Here is a 20,000-nt window from a genome sequence, read left to right as displayed (position 1 = left end):
GCCTGGTCTGATTGGAGAAGAGAGGGGAGGAGCAGACAGGCCGACAACTGAGTGGACAAAAAAACACAAGGAAATCAAGATACAGGTAGCTCATCCAAAGGGCTTTGACTTTCCAAACACGGCAGAAAGCTAAAACAATATGACGCCCCGTCACCTTATTAATTCAGCCAACTTGCTTAGAAAACTTGTAAGTTAAACTTAGGATCGCATTAACGCAGAATTCTGTTTTTCACACAGGAAAAAATGATAAAACACATGAGAAATATATTGATGCCAGATGTAAAATGTTTCAGTTTGTGCTTCAGATGAGAATTCACCAACAGGCATTATACCAGCACACTCTGACTGATATGGAAATACATGTCTTGGTGTTAATAGTCTACTTTTCTACGGTAAAATGAAAGATTAACTTTAAGCGAAACATTAGGAAATGTACATTCTTTCTATGATGAGCATTATCTTCAGAGCTTGTGCTGTTAGGTCACCTAAACTCGAACATGCTTAACACCCCGGCCATCCAACGATCTAAGCTTGATGCCCTTAAACCCACACAAGGTTCAATCCTCGGGCCAACTCTTTTCTCTGTATACATCAATGATGTCGCTCTTGCTGCTGGTGATACTCTGATCCACTTCTACGCAGATGACACCATTCTGTATACTTCTGACCCTTCGTTGGACACTGTGTTAATTAACCTCCAGAAGAGCTTCAATCCCATACAACTGTCCTGCCGGGGCCTCCAACTGTTCATAAATGCAAGCAAACCTAATGCATGTTCTTCAACCAATCGCTGCCCACACCTGCCCAACCATCCAGCATCACTACTCTGGACGGTTCTGACTTAGAATATGTGGACAACTACAAATACCTAGGTGTCTGGTTAGGCTGTAAACTCTCTTTCCAGACTCACATTAAGCATCTCCAATCCAAAATTAAATATAGAATCGGCTTCCTATTTTGCAACAAAGCATCTTCACTCATGCTGCCAAACATACCCTCGTAAAACTGAATATCCTACCGATCCTTGACTTCAGGGATGTCATTTACAAAATAGCCGCCAACACTCTACTCATCAAATTGAATGCAGTCTATCACAGTGCCATCCGTTTTGTCACCAAAGCCCCATATACTACCCACCACTGCGACCTGTATGCTCTCGTTGTCTGGCCCTCGCTTCGTATTCGTCGCCAAACCAACTGGCTCCAGGTCATCTATAAGTCTTTGCTAGGTAAAGCCTCACCTTATCTCAGCTCACTGGTCACCATAGCAGCACCCACCCGTAGCATGCACTCCAGCAGGTATATTTCCCTGGTCTCCCCCAGAGCCAATTCCTCCTTCGGTCGCCTTTCCTTCCAGTTCTCTGCTGCCAATGATTGGAATGAACTGCAAAGATCACTGAAGCTGGAGACTCATATCTCCCTCACTAGCTTTAAGCACCAGCTGTCAGAGCAGCTCACAGATCGCTGCACCTGTACATAGCCCATCTGTAAATAGCCCATCCAATTACCCCCCATACTGTTTTTATTTTATTTATCTTGCTCCTTTGCACCCCAGTATCTCTACTTGCACACTCATCTTTTGCACATCCATCACTCCAGTGTTTAATTGCTATATTGTAATTATTTCACCACTATGGCCTATGTATTGCCTTACCTCCCTTGTCCTACCTCATTTGCATGTTATGACTGTATGTTTGTTTATTCCATGTGTAACTCTGTGACGTTGTTTGTGTCACACTGCTTTGCTTTATCTTGGCCTGGTCGCAGTTGCAAATGAGAAGTTGTTCTCAACTAGCCTACCTGGTGAAATAAAGGTGAAATAAATCAAATTAAAATTAAACATGATGTCCATGCATCATTTTTGCCAAAAATACCTTTCTTTTTCATTGTAAGCTCATTTACTTGTGTGGCTGTCAGCCAAATAGCGTTGCACTTCTGTTGTCATCTGATGAAAACGAAGCTCTTTCCGGACCAATGAGAACTTCAACTTTAGCTGCATCTCCCTGATCCGTCTATTGAAGCAAAACAACACACGGTTGGGTTTCAAAATGAACTATGACCTCTGTTAATACACAGCTCCCTCTTTCTCCCGTTAGGGTTAGGGTTAGTGCTATTTACAAACAAAAACATGAAATAAGTTCTGAGAAATAATATAGAATAAGGTGACAAGGTGAAATGAAGAACACAATCTGCTTTATCTCCTAACGTGTTGCACAAGTTGACTGCAGGCATTTTCAGCGGTATTGACGCTATTGAAAAGCCATCCAGAGGCTACTCCCAAATAACCCGGTATATACGGTATACAGCCCAAGCCTAAATGGAATGTGTACTGTATAGGCCATCCTTGGTTTCGTGAGGCCGTGATGAGATGAGAGTAGAAGATTTGATCAAAGTGAAAGCTCCACTTGTGTCTCTGCTGGAGACACAGCTGTACCTGTATATGTTTGGCTCTGAGTCTCTGTAGTCCATTTGGGTCCAATGGCTTTAGATCCAAATTAGGGAACATGTTACACACAGAGTCCAGATTATTATGCGTGGAGTGTGTGTGTGTGTGTGTGTGTGTGTGTGTGTGTGTGTGTGTGTGTGTGTGTGTGTGTGTGTGTGTGTGTGTGTGTGTGTGTGTGTGTGTGTGTGTGTGTGTGTGTGTGTGTGTGTGTGTGTGTGTGTGTGTGTGTGTGTGTGTGTGTGTGTGCGCGCGCACATATTTCCAAATGTGTGGGTGCTTGCATGCGTGTATGTAAGTCTGTATTCTTGTGCACTGTTTCCAGTATTTTTGTCCTCACTTACTCCTGCCGTCTTGCTCTGAGTTTGCCTGCGGGGGGTAGCCTAGAAAACCAGGCCTACCCAGGCCTAGCCTAGAAAACGATCAGAAAACAGAGACCATTCTATAGTGTCAGAGACAGAAACCGAGTGGAGTGGATGAGACTGAATGGAGGCTCTGCCTTGACCCACTGCATTCAAAGTACCGTAGCGCTGTTCATTCACCACGTGGGCCCATGCAAACCATTGAGTCTGGTGGGCAGACCCAGAGAACCACGAACACACACACACTCTACTGTGTTACCCCCTTCCCTCCACTGCACCACTCTCACTAGCTCATGGTTTACCACTACAATAGGACGTATTATCATTTCTACATGGAGCAGACTGCAGCTGCAGCCTTTTCAATTGAAAAGCCGGGAGGATTTGATGTGCAAACATCCCTTCGCTCTGGTCGCTATTCCATTGTGCATTCCTGCCACAGCCTCATGCGGTCTTTCCCTTACAATTCCCAGAGTGGCAGTTTAGAGTGGATCTCTCAGACTGTTAGACTTATAGGCTGAATCGGAAATGGCACCCTGTTTCCTATGTAGTGCACTATGTTCGACCAGAGCCTTATGGGCCCTGGTCAAAACTAGTGCACTATATAGGGAATAGAGTGCCATTTAATGCGCAGTCTAAGTAATAGATGATTTTAAAGGCTTCTGAAGAGGCTTGGTGTTAGAATATCAAGGTTGGCCGAGGCATACTGGTCAGATCTTTTGAGGAATTAGAGGGGAGCAGTTGTTTGCTGGTCTGCCATTGGTCATTTTGGAGGGCAGTGGGTTTTTCTGGTCAGTCATTGGTCACTGTCGGAGAGGGCAGTGGTTTACTGGTCTGTCATTGGTCAGCTTTTGAGGGCAGTGTTTGTCTAGTCTGTCATTGGTCAAATGAGTGTTTGTGTGGGCTACAATAGATTGAAATACTTGTACTTATGTACTTAATGAGGTTATCATCATAGTAAAATAGGATTTTCCTTCAATATGTCTTTGAATGGATCCACACATCACATTGTTCCCCTCCCATTCATCAGGCTACAGAGCAGCTAGGGATAGACTGGTCTGAGGTCTACAGTTAAGTCTACAGATCAAACAGGGGATAGACAGTTATGGGTATGGTAATGTGATAGTTTGTCATATGTTTTCTATGTAAAAATCATGAGCCTCCGAGTGGCGCAGCAGTCTAAGGCACTGCATCTCAGTGCAAGAGGCGTCACTATAGTACCGGGTTTGAATCCAGGTGTGGCGCACAATTGGCCCAGCGTCGCCCGAGTTTGGCTGGAGTAGGCCGTCATTGTAAATAAGAATTTGTTCTTATCTGACTTGCCTAGCTCAGTAAAGGTTCAGAAATAAATAAACACTCAAACAATTTTGTAGAGTAAGTTGCTGATTTAACGGAGGGTAAACTGTCACACAAATGAACTGTTTCTATGTACAAAATCATTCCTACGGTAAGTAACGGTTTTGGTGATTTGCTGTGGGTCGTGCACTCAGACATGCAGACACTACACATTCATTCTCACAGGCACAGAGTATCTCACACACGCATGCACACACACGCACACACACATACACACAATCAATAAATCAACAAAAGAGACGGTCAATGCAACAATTCCAATAAATCTAATTGATCAATGTAACTGTGCTCTCCTCTGGTCCTCAGTCAGGAGTCTCAGCTTTACCTTGTTGTCCTGTACTGTACTATATGTGTCATAATGCCTGACCCTCGGCTGTGCTGACTTAACTGAGACAGACACACTGATGCTGCATTCATGTGGAAACTAGGAACTGGGAAACTGGGGGTACAACAACGCTACCCGAGTTTCCCACTTGAGCTTAACACTTGGAAGGCAATTTTGGATACTGTCTTGATGCGTCTGAGCTGCTTTATGGCAGTGTTGGTCTTGAGTATAGGATAATTCTGATACCGCATGAACATGGCAGGAGACAGTGGCGCTGTCTGTCTCAGTGTCTGTCTGTCTGTCTGTCTGTCTGTCTGTCTGTCTGTCTGTCTGTCTGTCTGTCTGTCTGTCTGTCTGTCTGTCTGTCTGTCTGTCTGTCTGTCTGTCTGTCTGTCTGTCTGTCTGTCTGTCTGTCTGTCTGTCTGTCTGTCTGTCTGTCTGTCTGTCTGTCTGTCTGTCTGTCTGTCTGTCTGTCTGTCTGTCTGTCTGTCTGGTCTGTCTGGCTGTCTGTCTGTCTGTCTGTCTGTCTGTCTGTCTGTCTGTCTGTCTTCTCTCTGGCTGTGTTAACCCTGTTCTTTTCTCCCCTCTCCTCCTCCTCCTCCTCCTCCTTCTCTCTTGTGGCACCAGGCGCGGCTCCCCTCCTGTTCATCCACCCTAAGCATTGCTGAGGTACTCTTGCAAGCCTACTAAGGAATCGCCATGGCCACTGTCGTCATGACGTCATCATGGCATCGTCATGGCATCGGTTACCATGGTCCCCCCTCCTCGTTCACCTGGCATGTTTTGCGCAGTCACTCCATCCCTCCTTCCTTCTTCCTTCTTCCTCTGTTTTGCACAATGTTCATCCTCCTTCTTCCCTTTATCTGTATGTCTGCCCTGCATGCTGCCCCTGCTAGGTGGAAGGACACAGTCGTCTCTCGGAGTACTGCAAATCCCAGAATCCTTTGCATTTTAAATCTCTTCCCGTATCAGAGTATGTACAGGCCTTTTGACCAGTTTCATGTTAACATCTGGACCATAGTGTAATCGAACGCATCCTATCGTCTGAGATGCCCTAAGTTGTATCTAATGGAATCCCTCCCTCCCCACACACAGCCCCATTCACATCACCACCTCACCACCCACTCACACCTCGTGCCATGTGACATGTGACTCAGTGACGTTCCAAATACAGTGTTAGAGTTGAAACGTCACGGTAGCCGCCTCACTGTGCGTCGGCAGCGGTGCTTGTACCAACAGTGCATTGCTCTACCCTTCAGCTGGTTTTGAGGTAGGCTTGCTCTTACTCAGCGCTGTGACAACATCTCTTACAGGCACCTCCCTTGTGCTTCATTTATTGTTAGTGAGATTGATTATTGGGAAGGGATATGGTATCCATCTACAATAGATGGGCAGTGGGAGGACACAATAGTTCTCCTGTAAGTAACATCTATTTATAAAAATAAATAGAAAAGTTGGACATTAATTCAGGGTTGTCAAGCTAATTTTGCCTGTAATTCAGTGTTCATTGTGGTCCGGAGGGCCACACTGAAAAGGTCTTATATTTCCATGCATTTGAAATGAGCATAAAATAGTCCTGTATACATTGTTTCTGGAATGTTCCATGGTCCCTGACTGTCTAGCTTTCATTTCAGTGACTAGTGAGCTGGACACAGTCAACAGGATGAATGTAGGTCCATTTTCATCCTACACATTTGGTTTTAGTCATGTTAAAGTATATTGAGTTCTTTCGTTCCCCCCTAAATTTATTTTTGCAAAATATGTCAAACGTCAAAAATTGGGCCTCCTCGTGGGCCGGATCTGTGGACCACATGTTTGACACTCCAGCTCCAATGGCTCGGATGCAATACGTTTCATAAACCAATGTTTTGACAGCTAGGCACAGGCCTTCAGTAAGGTTTCATCCTATTTCAGGGTCAGCTTTCTCTATCCTTGCAGCAACCAATGATGTGAGTTATAACTGACCTTGGATCATTTTAGAGCGAAGATACAGGAATCGTATGTCAAGCACTGAAAAGAGGCACATTTCCACCAGTACACCAACACAAACAAAGCTAATATCACTCTCCTCCGCTCACTAACACTAACTCACTCTCAGACCCATAATAAACGTGCTCTAGGTTGGAGCAAAAAGTTGCCATCACATTATTTGGACACTATTTCATCAATGTTTGGTTCTTTATTGTCAGAATATTGGCTGTTTTGGAGTCTTTTTTATTGTTGTTTGAACTGATTTCTGTATGTGTCACCTCAGTAGTCCTGAGTTGTGTGTGTGTGTGTGTGTGCGTGTGTGCGTGTGTGCGTGTGTGCGTGTGTGTGTGTGTGTGTGTGTGTGTGTGTGTGTGTGTGTGTGTGTGTGTGTGTGTGTGTGTGTGTGTGTGTGTGTGTGTGTGTGTGTGTGTGTGTGTGTGTGTGTGTGTGTGTGTGTGTGTGTGTGTGTGTGTGTGTGTGTGTGTGTGTGTGCCAGGCCACAACTATGTGTACTATTGTACTGTACCAGGACATTTGAGTGTGTGTGTACATGTGTGTGTGTGTACCAATATGGGACGTGTGTGTGATGCATGATGGCGTGTGTGAAGGCGAGTGACCTATCCTGTGGCTTCCTCCAGGCCTCACGGAGAGAGTTCAGGGCTCACCTGGATGAGGTCATCACGCTCAAGTCAAGGTACTCTACCTTGGACCAGGTAAACCCCCTTACATTCTTCCTAGCCTTTCTCTATACCGGCATGCAGGCCTCGCTCCTCACCATAGACACAGACACAGTCACCACACAGCACTAGGGCCTCAGAGAAACCAAAGACACCTGTTAGAGACCCCTGACAGACATCCAGAGGTACGTAGACAGACAGGGGAGGTGCCTGGATCCACAGCCCACAGAGAGCTCGCCATCTCAGGCAGCCTGCTCTCGGTGGCTCCCCTGTGTGGTGATGCAGTACTGGAGCTCGTCTACAGGAAAGACAGCGAGAGACTGTAGGGAAGAGAGGGAGGAGTGGCAGGAGAGGCAGGAAGGACACGTCGGATGTATTGCCATAGGGGAGCAACACGCAATATGAAAGGTTCCAGTAGGAATTTGGCTCACAGAGTAGTATGGGTAATGTAGTCTTTCTAGGGGTTTTGGCTTGATCTGTTCATACCAATACCTCTCTCTCAACAGGCATTTTAGCCAATCCAAGTAGGCTTGGAGATAGAGTGTTCAGTACTTCCCATTCTCAGGCCTCTCTAGAACTCCACGCAGCGTTCATTCTCTCTCATCCGTCAACCATGTAGTCGTGTGTGTGTGTGCTGGCAGCTGGGCAGGGGAGCATTTCTTGTTGTCGTGCTTTTGTTCATGTCTAAGAGAAGATGTGCACATCAATGTCCTTGTACCAGAGCATAGCTGTGTGTGTGTGTGTGTGTGTGTGTGTGTGTGTGTGTGTGTGTGTGTGTGTGTGTGTGTGTGTGTGTGTGTGTGTGTGTGTGTGTGTGTGTGTGTGTGTGTGTGTGTGTGTGTGTGTGTGTGTGTGTGTGTGTGTGTGTGTGTGTGTGTGTGTGTGTGTGTGTGTGTGTACCACAGTAGCTTGCACTCAGTTTAGCCAGAGGAAGTGCTGTCATGTGGCGTCACTCCTACGTGATGCTCGTCCCTCTCCGCAGGAATAGACCCTTGAGTAGTGTAGAGAGGCATCTCTCACCCCCCTCACTCTCTCCCTCCCTCGCTCCCCCTCTCCCCCTCCGCTCCCCCTCTCCCCCTCTGACCCCTTTAGGTCTTTCTCTCACAAGTGAGTGTTTTCTTTTGAGGGCAACAGAAGCATTTGTCCCGTCCTTCCCCACTCTGTCACTATCCTCTCTTCCATCCCTTTCTCCCGTGGGACAGAGTGGTGCTAGAAGGGTTTTTGAACTTCTCCTCTCCTTTCCTCTCCTCTCCTTTCCTCTCCTCTCCAAAATAACCTGGTTTTCACACCTGCCTTGGAAGTCTGGAGAAGTTTTTATAGCAAAAGAAACGGTTTGAATGGACCATAGGATTTTGATTGGATGTTACATTTCAAGAACCCTCCCCACATGCCCGTTGGTGCTACGTGTTATGTTCGTCATTGTTTTCAGACCGGATAGGAAACATATTGCAGTGAGTTGTTCTGTGTGCCAGTATGCAACATCACAGAAAGTGGTAAAAAACTTTGAGGAAAAAGTGAATTGTGTCTATACACAATCAGCATCCAGTATATGGACACCAATTCTCCTGTCTTTCCTCATGTCCTGTTGCACCTACTGCACTAATCTAGTGAGCATCTCTCCGCCCAAGCAAGACATTTGATTGTTTTGATATGTTGCGATGCGTCACTGATTTACAGCAGGTTCCAAATCCCACCCCTATTTAGCCATTTTTCTACCATGGACTTCCCCGGGCTTCCCATGTAAGGACGAGGCTACTCCTCCCATTCTCTCCTCCCCTCCCTGCCCCATGTCACATCCCTCTCCTCTTCCTCTCCTCCGAAATCTCCCTTTGCATAATTTGTCGGACAGCGCGTGTGTTTTTTGCTGAGCCTAGCACAGAAGCACAGGAACAGTGGCTGTTCCCTCGTCCCCGCGAGCCGCTTCTTTACCACGTCCGTTATTGGCCAATTCATTTCCCCTGGGCAGCGGTAAGCTTAGCAGCATCCGTGGCTCGCCGTAGCCGTCCACTCCGAGACCTTTCTCCCTGACCCGGCCTCCGTGCTCGCCACTCGCTATTCCACATGCGCCTCCTCCGCCATTGATCTCTGTGGACGATTGCCATGACAACCTGTCGTCAGGCTGTTTCCGCGGTGACTATCGGGTTTTCCGTGTGTGTGTGTGTGTGTGTGTGTGTGTGTGTGTGTGTGTGTGTGTGTGTGTGTGTGTGTGTGTGTGTGTGTGTGTGTGTGTGTGTGTGTGTGTGTGTGTGTGTGTGTGTGTGTGTGTGTGTGTGTGTGTGTGTGTGTGTGTGTGTGTGTGTATTCTGTGCCATTAAGGTTCAGTTTAATAGGCTGGTGTATAGTCAGGGTTTTACCCAAGGGTAGGCATAATGCTGCAGGGCCTAAGAGCTCTGCAACACACACACAGACAGGCACACACACATGGACACATAGCGTACTCACATGGACACAAGCAAACACACCCGTCAATCAGTTCTACTACACACACAGACAGACACACACACACAGACAGACACAGACAGACAGACAGACACACACACAGACAGACACACACACAGACAGACACACACACAGACAGACACACACACAGACAGACACACACACAGACAGGCACACACACAGACAGACGCACACACAGACAGACACACCCTTCAATCAGTTCTACTACACACACAGCACACTCATACATGATATATAAACACTCTCATTCAGTGCAGCTCACATGTTCTTTAAAACAGTCAATGGCAGCCGTCCCAGTCACACATACACCCACACACATACACCTACACACATACACCTACACACATACACCTACACACATACACCTACACACATACACCCACACACATACACCTACACACATACACCTACACACATACACCTACACACATACACCTACACACATACACCTACACACATACACCTACACACATACACCCACACACATACACCTACACACATACACCTACACACATACACCTACACACATACACCTACACACATACACCCACACACATACGCCCACACACATACACCTACACACATACACCTACACACATACACCTACACACATACAACCACACACATACACCTACACACATACACCTACACACATACACCCACACACATACGCCCACACACATACACCTACACACATACACCTACACACGTACACCTACACACGTACACCTACACACGTACACCTACACACGTACAACTACACACATACACCTACACACATACATCTACACACATACACCTACACACATACACCCACACACATACACCTAAACAAATACACCTACATACATACACCTACACACATACACCTACACCTACACACATACACCTACACACGTACAACTACACACATACACCTACACATACACACATACACCTACAAACATACACCCACACACATACACCTACACAAATACACATACACACATACACCTACACACATACACCTACACACATACACCCACACACATACACCTACACAAATACACATACACACATACACCTACACACATACACCTACACACATACACCTACACACATACACCCACACACATACACCCACACACATACACCTACACACATACACCCACACACATACACCTACACACATACACCCACACACATACACCTACACACATACACCCACACACATACACCGACACACATACACATACACCTACACACATACACCTGCACACATACACCTACACACATACACATACACCTACATACATACACCCACACACATACACCTACACACATATACCTACACACATACACCTACACAAATACACATACACACATACACCTACACAAATACACATACACACATACACCTACACACATACACCTACACACATACACATACACCTACACACATACACCTACACACATACACCTACACACATACACCTACACACATACACATACACACATACACCCACACACATACACCTACACAGATACACCTACACACATACACACATACACCTACACACATACACCACACACATACACCTACACACATACACATACACCTACATACATACACCCACACACATACACCTACACATATACACATACACCTACACACATACACCAACACACATACACCTACACACATACACCTACACACATACACCTACACACATATACCCACACACATACACCCACACACATACACCTACACACATACACATACACCTACACACATACACCCACACACATACACCTACACACATACACCTACACACATACACATACACCCACACATATACACCTACACACATACACCTACACACATACACCCACACACATACACCTACACATATACACCTACACACATACACCTACACACATACACCCACACACATACACCTACACACATACACATACACCTACACACATACACCCACACACATTCACCTACACACATACACATACACCTACACACATACACCTACACACATACACCTACACACATACACCTACACACATACACATACACACATACACCCACACACATACACCTACACACATACACCTACACACATACACATACACACATACACATACACCTACACACATACACCCACACACATACACCTACACACATACACATACACCTACACACATACACCCACACACATACACCTACACATATACACATACACCTACACACATACACCTACACACATACACCTACACACATACACCCACACACATACACCTACACACATACACATACACACATACACCCACACACATACACCTACACAGATACACCCACACACATACACCTACACAGATACACCTACACACATACACCCACACACATACACCTACACACATACACCCACACACATACACATACACCTACACACATACACATACACCTACACACATACACCTACACACATAGACCTACACATATACACATACACCTACACACATACACCTACACACATACACCTACACACATACACCTACACACATATACCCACACACATACACCCACACACATACACGTACACACATACACATACACCTACACACATACACCCACACACATACACCTACACACATACACCTACACACATACACATACACCTACACACATACACCTACACACATAGACCTACACACATACACCTACACACATACACCCACACATATACACCTACACACATACACCTACACACATACACCCACACACATACACCTACACACATACACATACACCTACACACATACACCCACACACATTCACCTACACACATACACATACACCTACACACATACACCCACACACATACACCTATACACATACACCTACACACATACACCTACACACATACACATACACACATACACATACACACATACACCCACACACATACACCTACACACATACACATAATGTTGTTATGGTCTAATGTTGTTATGGTCTAATGGTCTAATGCTGTTATGATCTAATGGTCTAATGCTGTTATGATCTAATGTTGTTATGATCTAATGTTGTTATGATCTAATTGTCTAATGTTGTTATGGTCTAATGGTCTAATGTTGTTATGATCTAATGGTCTAATGTTGTTATGGTCTAATGTTGTTATGGTCTAATGTTGTTATGGTCTAATGTTGTTATGGTCTAATGGTCTAATGTTGTTATGATCTAATGTTGTTATGATCTAATGTTGTTATGATCTAATGGTCTAATGCTGTTATGGTCTAATGGTCTAATGTTGTTATGGTCTAATGTTGTTATGGTCTAATGGTCTAATGTTGTTATCGTAGAATGTATGCACACATGACTGTAAGTCGCTTTGGATAAAAGCGTCTGCTAAATGGCATATATTATTATTATATTATTATTATATATTACATACACCCACACACATACACCTACACACATACACATACACCTACACACATACACCCACACACATACACCTACACATATACACATACACCTACACACATACACCTACACACATAGACCTACACACATACACCCACACACATACACCTACACATATACACATACACCTACACACATACACCCACACACATACACCTACACATATACACATACACCTACACACATACACCTACACACATACACCTACACACATACACCCACACACATACACCCACACACATACACCTACACACATACACCTACACACATATACCCACACACATACACCTACACCTTCACACACTCCTGGCACAAGTATCGCTACAGTGCAGTGTGCCTCAAATAGACTTTCAGTAATTCCTTCTTTTGAATTACACTGTTGGGCATGAAGTCATATTCACTTTTTACACACTGCAGTGTATGCGTGCGTGCGAGTGTGTGTGTGTGTGTCTGTCAAGTGTTTGTCTTAAGTACTGTGGGTGTTGTCGTGTCTGTACGCAAACTGTTTGATTTAAGTGACCTGAACTAAAAAGTCTGTGTGTTTGAGTGTGTTACATTTTGCGTCACTCATGCATACAGTATACTTCTCTGTCTCAGTTTTCCAAGGAAACGGAGGGATAGACGGAGGGATAGAGGGAGGAGAGAGGGATAGAGGGAGGGAGAGAGGGATAGAGGGAGGGAGAGAGGGAAAGAGAGAGGGAGAGAGGGAGAGAGGGATAGAGGGAGAGAGGGAGAGAGGGATAGAGGGAGGGAGAGAGGGATAGAGGGAGGGAGAGGGGGAGAAAGGGATAGAGGGAGGGAGAGAGGGATAGGGAGGGAGGGAGGGAGAGAGGGAGAGAAGGAGAGAGGGATAGAGGGAGGGGAGAGGGAGAGAGGGATAGAGGGAGAGAGGGATAGAGGGAGAGAGGGATAGAGTAGGGGAGAGATGAATAGAGGGAGGGAGAGAGGGATAGAGGGGGAGAGAGGGATAGAGAGAGGGAGAGAGGGAGAGAGGGAGGGAGAGAGGGATCGAGGGAGAGAGGGATAGAGGGGGAGAGAGGGATAGAGAGAGGGAGAGAGGGATAGAGGGAGGGAGAGAGGGATAGAGAGAGGGAGAGAGGATTAGAGGGAGGGAGAGAGGGATAGAGGGAGGGAGAGAGGGATAGAGGGAGAGAGGGATAGAGGGGGAGAGATGAATAGAGGGAGGGAGGGAGGGAGGGAGGGAGGGAGGGAGGGAGGGAGGGAGGGAGGGAGGGAGGGAGGGAGGGAGGGAGGGAGGGAGGGAGGGAGGGGGAGGGAGGGAGGGAGGGAGGGATAGAGGGAGGGATAGAGGGAGGGATAGAGGGAGGGATAGAGGGAGGGATAGAGGGAGAAAAGGTGGGCGTGTATGATGTTATGCTTTGCTCTACCCGTCTCTCCACACATTTGCTTCTGCACCCTTTTTCTGCACTTTTTCTCCGCACTCTTTCCTCTTGATGCTCTTTTCGTCTGTCCACATAAGTCGTTGTGCTCTCTCTCTCTCTCTCTCTCTCTCTCTCTCTCTCTCTCTCTCTCTCTCTCTCTCTCTCTCTCTCTCTCTCTCTCTCTCTCTCTCTCTCTCTCTCTCTCTCTCTCCCTCCCCCTCTCTCTCTTTCTCTCTCCCTCTCTCTTTCTCCCTCCCTCCCTCCCTCCCTCTCTCTCTCCCTCTCTCCCTCTCTCTTTCTCTCTCTACCTCTCTCTTTCTCTCTCTCTCTCACTCTCTCTCTTTCTCTCTCTCCCTCTCTCTTTCTCTCTCTCTCTCTTTCTCTTCCGCTTAGTGTAATATCACGTTAGTATTACGCTAGTGAGGAACGGAGTTGTTGACAAGTATAGAGAACAGAAACAGATTTGCTGTTTAAGGTTGACTTTTGAAGGGGTTCCCTTGCAGACTGGCTAGATAGATGTCATTAGAAAGACACCCAATATATGTGTTTTTATGTTGTGTAATACACCTTGTTGAGTTATTTTTGTGTAGTTTGTAAGAAAAAAAGTCCATGTTAGACATATAATGGTATTGTTAGTCCTGATCAAAACCTTTCAGAAAAAGGCACACCTGTAATGTTCTGAATCTCATAACTTTGTTATGTTGTTTATTGTTAGTCTTCATTTTTGCTTTCTATGTATTGAAAGTTGATTTTTCTATGTATTCTGCAAGTTGATCTCTCTGTGTCTTCTGTAGACTTAGTAACTCCCTTACTCCCATTCCCTCCTGTCTCTCTCTCTCCCTCCTATCTCTCTCTCCCTCCTGTCTCTCCCTTACTCCCATCCCCTCCTGTCTCTCTCTCTCCCTCCTGTCTCTCTCTCTCCCTCCTGTCTCTCTCTCTCCCTCCTGTCTCTCTCTCTCCCTCCTGTCTCTCCCTTTCTCCCATCCCCTCCTGTCTCTCTCTCTCCCTCCTGTCTCTCCCTTACTCCCATCCCCTCCTGTCTCTCTCTCTCCCTCCTGTCTCTCCCTTACTCCCATCCCCTCCTGTCTCTCTCTCTCCCTCCTGTCATTCCCTTTCTCCCATCCCCTCCTGTCTCTCTCTCCCTCCTGTCTCTCCCATCCCCTCCTGTCTCTCTCTCTCCCTCCTGTCTCTCTCTCCCTCCTGTCTCCCCCTTTCTCCCATCCCCTCCTGTCTCTCTCTCTCCCTCCTGTCATTCCCTTTCTCCCATCCCCTCCTGTCTCTCTCTCTCCCTCCTGTCTCTCCCATCCCCTCCTGTCTCTCTCTCTCCCTCCTGTCTCTCTCTCCCTCCTGTCTCCCCCTTTCTCCCATCCCCTCCTGTCTCTCTCTCTCCCTCTTGTCATTCCCTTTCTCCCATCCCTTCCTGTCTCTCTCTCTCCCTCCTGTCATTCCCTTTCTCCCATCCCCTCCTGTCTCTCTCTCTCCCTCCTGTCTCTCCCATCCCCTCCTGTCCCTCTCTCTCCCTCCTGTCTCTCCCATCCCCTCCTGTCTCTCCCTTTCACTCCCCCTCCTCCCCCCGTATCTCTCTCTCTCTCTCTCTCTCTCTCTCTCTCTCTCTCTCTCTCTCTCTCTCTCTCTCTCTCTCTCTCTCTCTCTCTCTATCGTTCTCACTATCTCTCTCACTCGTTTTTCCCATCTTTTTCCCATCTCGTTCTTTCTCCTCCTCTTTTCTCTACCCCTCTCTCTCGCTCCCTCTTTCTCTCCCACTCTCTCCTCTCTTTCTCTCTCTCAACCTCGTCACGTTCCCTCTCTCACACACTCCCCCTTACCCTATCCCTTCTCCCTTCTGCTAGCAGTCGATTGTTGTTCCTTGTGTCTCGCTCTCTTGTTGTCTCTGTTGTTGTGTTGTGGTACAGTACTGATGCATCCTGGGAGTTGATGTTCACTGATGCCTGTGATGATGCTTTATCTCCTACTAGCTCCAGTGTAGGTTGGAGGGGCTTAAAGATGATCGCAGGAGCCATAGGACCTTCAGCTCTCGAGTAACTATCCCCCCCCCATCAATGAGGAGCTGCCGCCCTCCGTTTCTGGCTTTCTCTCTCTCCCTAACATGCTCTGCTTTTAGTATCTGTGTCTGGTGTTGCAGAATGTCTGTAGACGTCATCAGTTTGCTCCAGTAGTGCACACTCACTCTCTCTTCCTTTCGCTTTTTCTCTCTCTCTCTCTCTCTCTCTCTCTCTCTCTCTCTCTCTCTCTCTCTCTCTCTCTCTCTCTCTCTCTCTCTCTCTCTCTCTCTCTCTCTCTCTCTCTCTCTCTCTCTCTCTTTTAGTTCACTAGTTTAGCTGTAGTCTTGTCTGGTTCGTTTTGCTTTTCTCTCGGCTACGGGACCACATCCTGCTATCCCTCCCTCCCCTCCATCCCCCCTGTCCCTCTCTCCTGCCTCTGGCTGTGCAGTACCCAGCGGTGTTGCAGTAGTTGTAGGGGGGGGCACATGTTGCAGAGCCACATAGACATGGAGCAGATAAGACAGACAACCAGACACGCAGGCATACACAGACAGACAGACAGACAGACAGACAGACAGACAGACAGACAGACAGACAGACAGACAGACAGACAGACAGGCAGGCAGGCAGGCAGGCAGGCAGGCAGGCAGGCAGGCAGGCAGGCAGGCAGGCAGGCAGGCAGGCAGGCAGGTAGGCAGGTAGGCAGGCAGGCAGGTAGGTAGGTAGGTAGGTAGGTAGGTAGGTAGGTAGGTAGGTAGGTAGGTAGGTAGGTAGGTAGGTAGGTAGGTAGGTAGGTAGGTAGGTAGGTAGGTAGGTAGGTAGGTGGGAGACAAAAAGAAATAGAGACAGACAGACAGACAGGTAGACAAGTTGGCAGACAGGTCGACAGAAGACAAAACGGAATAGAGAATTTCTGAGCTAAAACTGATCGTAATCCGCCACCCCCTCAACACACACACATTCACATAGAGTGTGTGAGGTCTGTACTTACTGTACCGCCTCACTATAACCATTCCCTCTGTCTGGCTACTCTTCTGCGTTAGTTGAGCGTTAGCTTATCGTTCCCATAGAGTCAGATGTGTTCAGAGAAACGCAGCCCTCCTGCTCCGCGTCTGAGCAGCCACTATCAATACTGCTGTTACTGCTCTTAATATATCTGTTATTGTCACCGTTGAATCGATATGGATGTTGTTGCCTTTGTCCACTTTATCTGTGAATTTAACTCATCTATCTTAGCTCAGTCAAACTAATCCAGGTATACAGTGGGGCAAAAAAGTATTTAGTCAGCCACCAATTGTGCAAGTTCTCCCACTTAAAAATATGAGAGAGGCCTGTAATTTTCATCATAGGTACACTTCAACTATGACAGACAAAATGAGAAAAGAAATCCAGAAAATCACATTGTAGGATTTTTTATGAATTTATTTGCAAATTATGGTGGGAAATAAGTATTTGGTCAATAACAAAAGTTTATCTCAATACTTTGTTATATACCCTTTGTTGGAAATGACAGAGGTCAAACATTTTCTGTAAGTCTTCACAAGGTTTTCACACACTGTTGCTGGTATTTTGGCCCATTCCTCCATGCAGATCTCTTCTAGAGCAGTGATGTTTTGGGGCTGTTGCTGGGCAACATGGACTTTCAACTCCCTCCAAAGATTTTCTATGGGGTTGAGATCTGGAGACTGGCTAGGCCACTCCAGAACCTTGAAATGCTTCTTACGAAGCCACTCCTTCGTTGCCCGGGCGGTGTGTTTAGGATCACTGTCATGCTGAAAGACCCAGCCACGTTTCATCTTCAATGCCCTTGCTGATGGAAGGAGGTTTTCACTCAAAATCTCACGATACATGGCCCAATTCATTCTTTCCTTTACATGGATCAGTCATCCTTGTCCCTTTGCAGAAAAACAGCCCCAAAGCATGATGTTTCCACCCCCATGCTTCACAGTAGGTGTGGTGTTCTTTGGATGCAACTCAGCATTCTTTGTCCTCCAAACATGACGAGTTGAGTTTTTACCAAAAAGTTATATTTTGGTTTCATCTGACCATATGACATTCTCCCAATCTTCTTCTGGATCATCCAAATGCTCTCTAGCAAACTTCAGACGGGCCTGGACATGTACCTGCTTAAGCAGGGTGACACGTCTGGCACTGCAGGATTTGTGTCCCTGGCGGCGTAGTGTGTTACTGATGGTAGGCTTTGTTACTTTGGTCCCAGCTCTCTGCAGGTCATTCACTAGGTCCCCCCGTGTGGTTCTGGGATTTTTGCTCACCGTTCTTGTGATCATTTTTACCCCACGGGGTGAAATCTTGCATGGAGCCCCAGATCGATGGAGATTATCAGTGGTCTTGTATGTCTTCCATTTCCTAATAATTGCTCCCACAGTTGATTTCTTCAAACCAAGCTGCTTACCTATTGCAGATTCAGTCTTCCCAGCCTGGTGCAGGTCTACAATTTTGTTTATGGTGTTCTTTGACAGCTCTTTGGTATTGGCCATAGTGGAGTTTGGAGTATGACTGTTTGAGGTTGTGGACAGGTGTCTTTTATACTGATAACAATTTCAAACAGGTGGCATTAATACAGGTAACGAGTAGAGGACAGAGGAGCCTCTTAAAGAAGAAGTTACAGGTCTGTGAGAGCCAGAAATCTTGCTTGTTTGTAGGTGACCAAATACTTATTTTCCACCATAATTTGCAAATAAATTCATAAAAATCCTACAATGTGATTTTCTGGAATTTTTTTCTCATTTTGTCTGTCATAGTTGAAGTGTACCTATGATGAAAATTACAGACCTCTCTCATCTTTTTAAGTGGGAGAACTTGCACAATTGGTGGCTGACTAAATAACTTTTTGCCCCACTGTATCTGTGAATTTAACTAATCTATTTTAGCTCAGTCAAACTAATCCAGCTATATCTGTGAATTTAACTCATATATTTTAGCTCAGTCAAACTAATCCAGGTATATCTGTGAATTTAACTCATCTTTCTTAGCTCAGTCAAACTAATCCAGCTATATCTGTGAATTTAACTAATCTTTCTTAGCTCAATCAAACTAATCCAGCTATATCTGTGAATTTAACTCATCTTTCTTAGCTCAATCAAACTAATCCAGCTATATCTGTGAATTTAACTCATCTATCTTAGCTCAGTCAAACTAATCCAGCTATATCTGTGAATTTAACTCATCTATCTTAGCTCAGTCAAACTCATCCAGCTATGTCTTTGAATTGAGCTAATCTGTTTTAGCTCAGTGAAATTATTCCAGCCGCTATCACTGTATCAAGCAAGACAAGAGGCACTTGAATTAGTATTACCTGTGTGACTTACAGTGCTGCTATGTCTGTGAGATTGTATGCACCATATAAAAGAGGATAACGATACGAGGTCAGGAAGCGGAAGACGTCTGTATGGAAGGACAAAGAGCAAGATAGGTGTAGTGTCACAAACCTCTTTCTCGGTCACTTTTTGACTGTTGAGTAAACATCTCATCTTTCAAAGGTGTCGAAAGGGCAACTTGCTCTATAAAAATCTCATTGTGTCTCTTT

At 46.0% G+C, this 20,000-nt stretch overlaps 1 protein-coding gene across 15 annotated transcripts in view; it reads left to right on the top strand.

Moving 5' to 3' along the window:
* LOC123990901 (gephyrin) overlaps positions 1–20,000 on the top strand; it is a 148,659-nt gene that overhangs the window by 103,389 nt on the left and 25,270 nt on the right. For 8 of the 15 annotated variants that reach the window (XM_046291900.1, XM_046291901.1, XM_046291898.1 and 5 more), the window contains exons 9-11: positions 5,110–5,151; positions 7,092–7,166; positions 16,427–16,489. The exons of 3 other annotated variants lie outside the window; for them this stretch is intronic. In XM_046291900.1, coding sequence (XP_046147856.1) covers positions 5,110–5,151; positions 7,092–7,166; positions 16,427–16,489 — 180 coding nt within the window. The remainder of the gene's footprint in view (positions 1–5,109; positions 5,152–7,091; positions 7,167–16,426; positions 16,490–20,000) is intronic. 4 more of the 15 variants (XM_046291907.1, XM_046291906.1, XM_046291905.1 and 1 more) reach the window with 3 other exon arrangements.

Source organism: Oncorhynchus gorbuscha, linkage group LG12 (genome assembly GCF_021184085.1).
Source record: "Oncorhynchus gorbuscha isolate QuinsamMale2020 ecotype Even-year linkage group LG12, OgorEven_v1.0, whole genome shotgun sequence".
Taxonomy (NCBI): Eukaryota; Metazoa; Chordata; class Actinopteri; order Salmoniformes; family Salmonidae; genus Oncorhynchus; species Oncorhynchus gorbuscha.
This window is presented reverse-complemented; position numbering and strand designations above follow the sequence as displayed.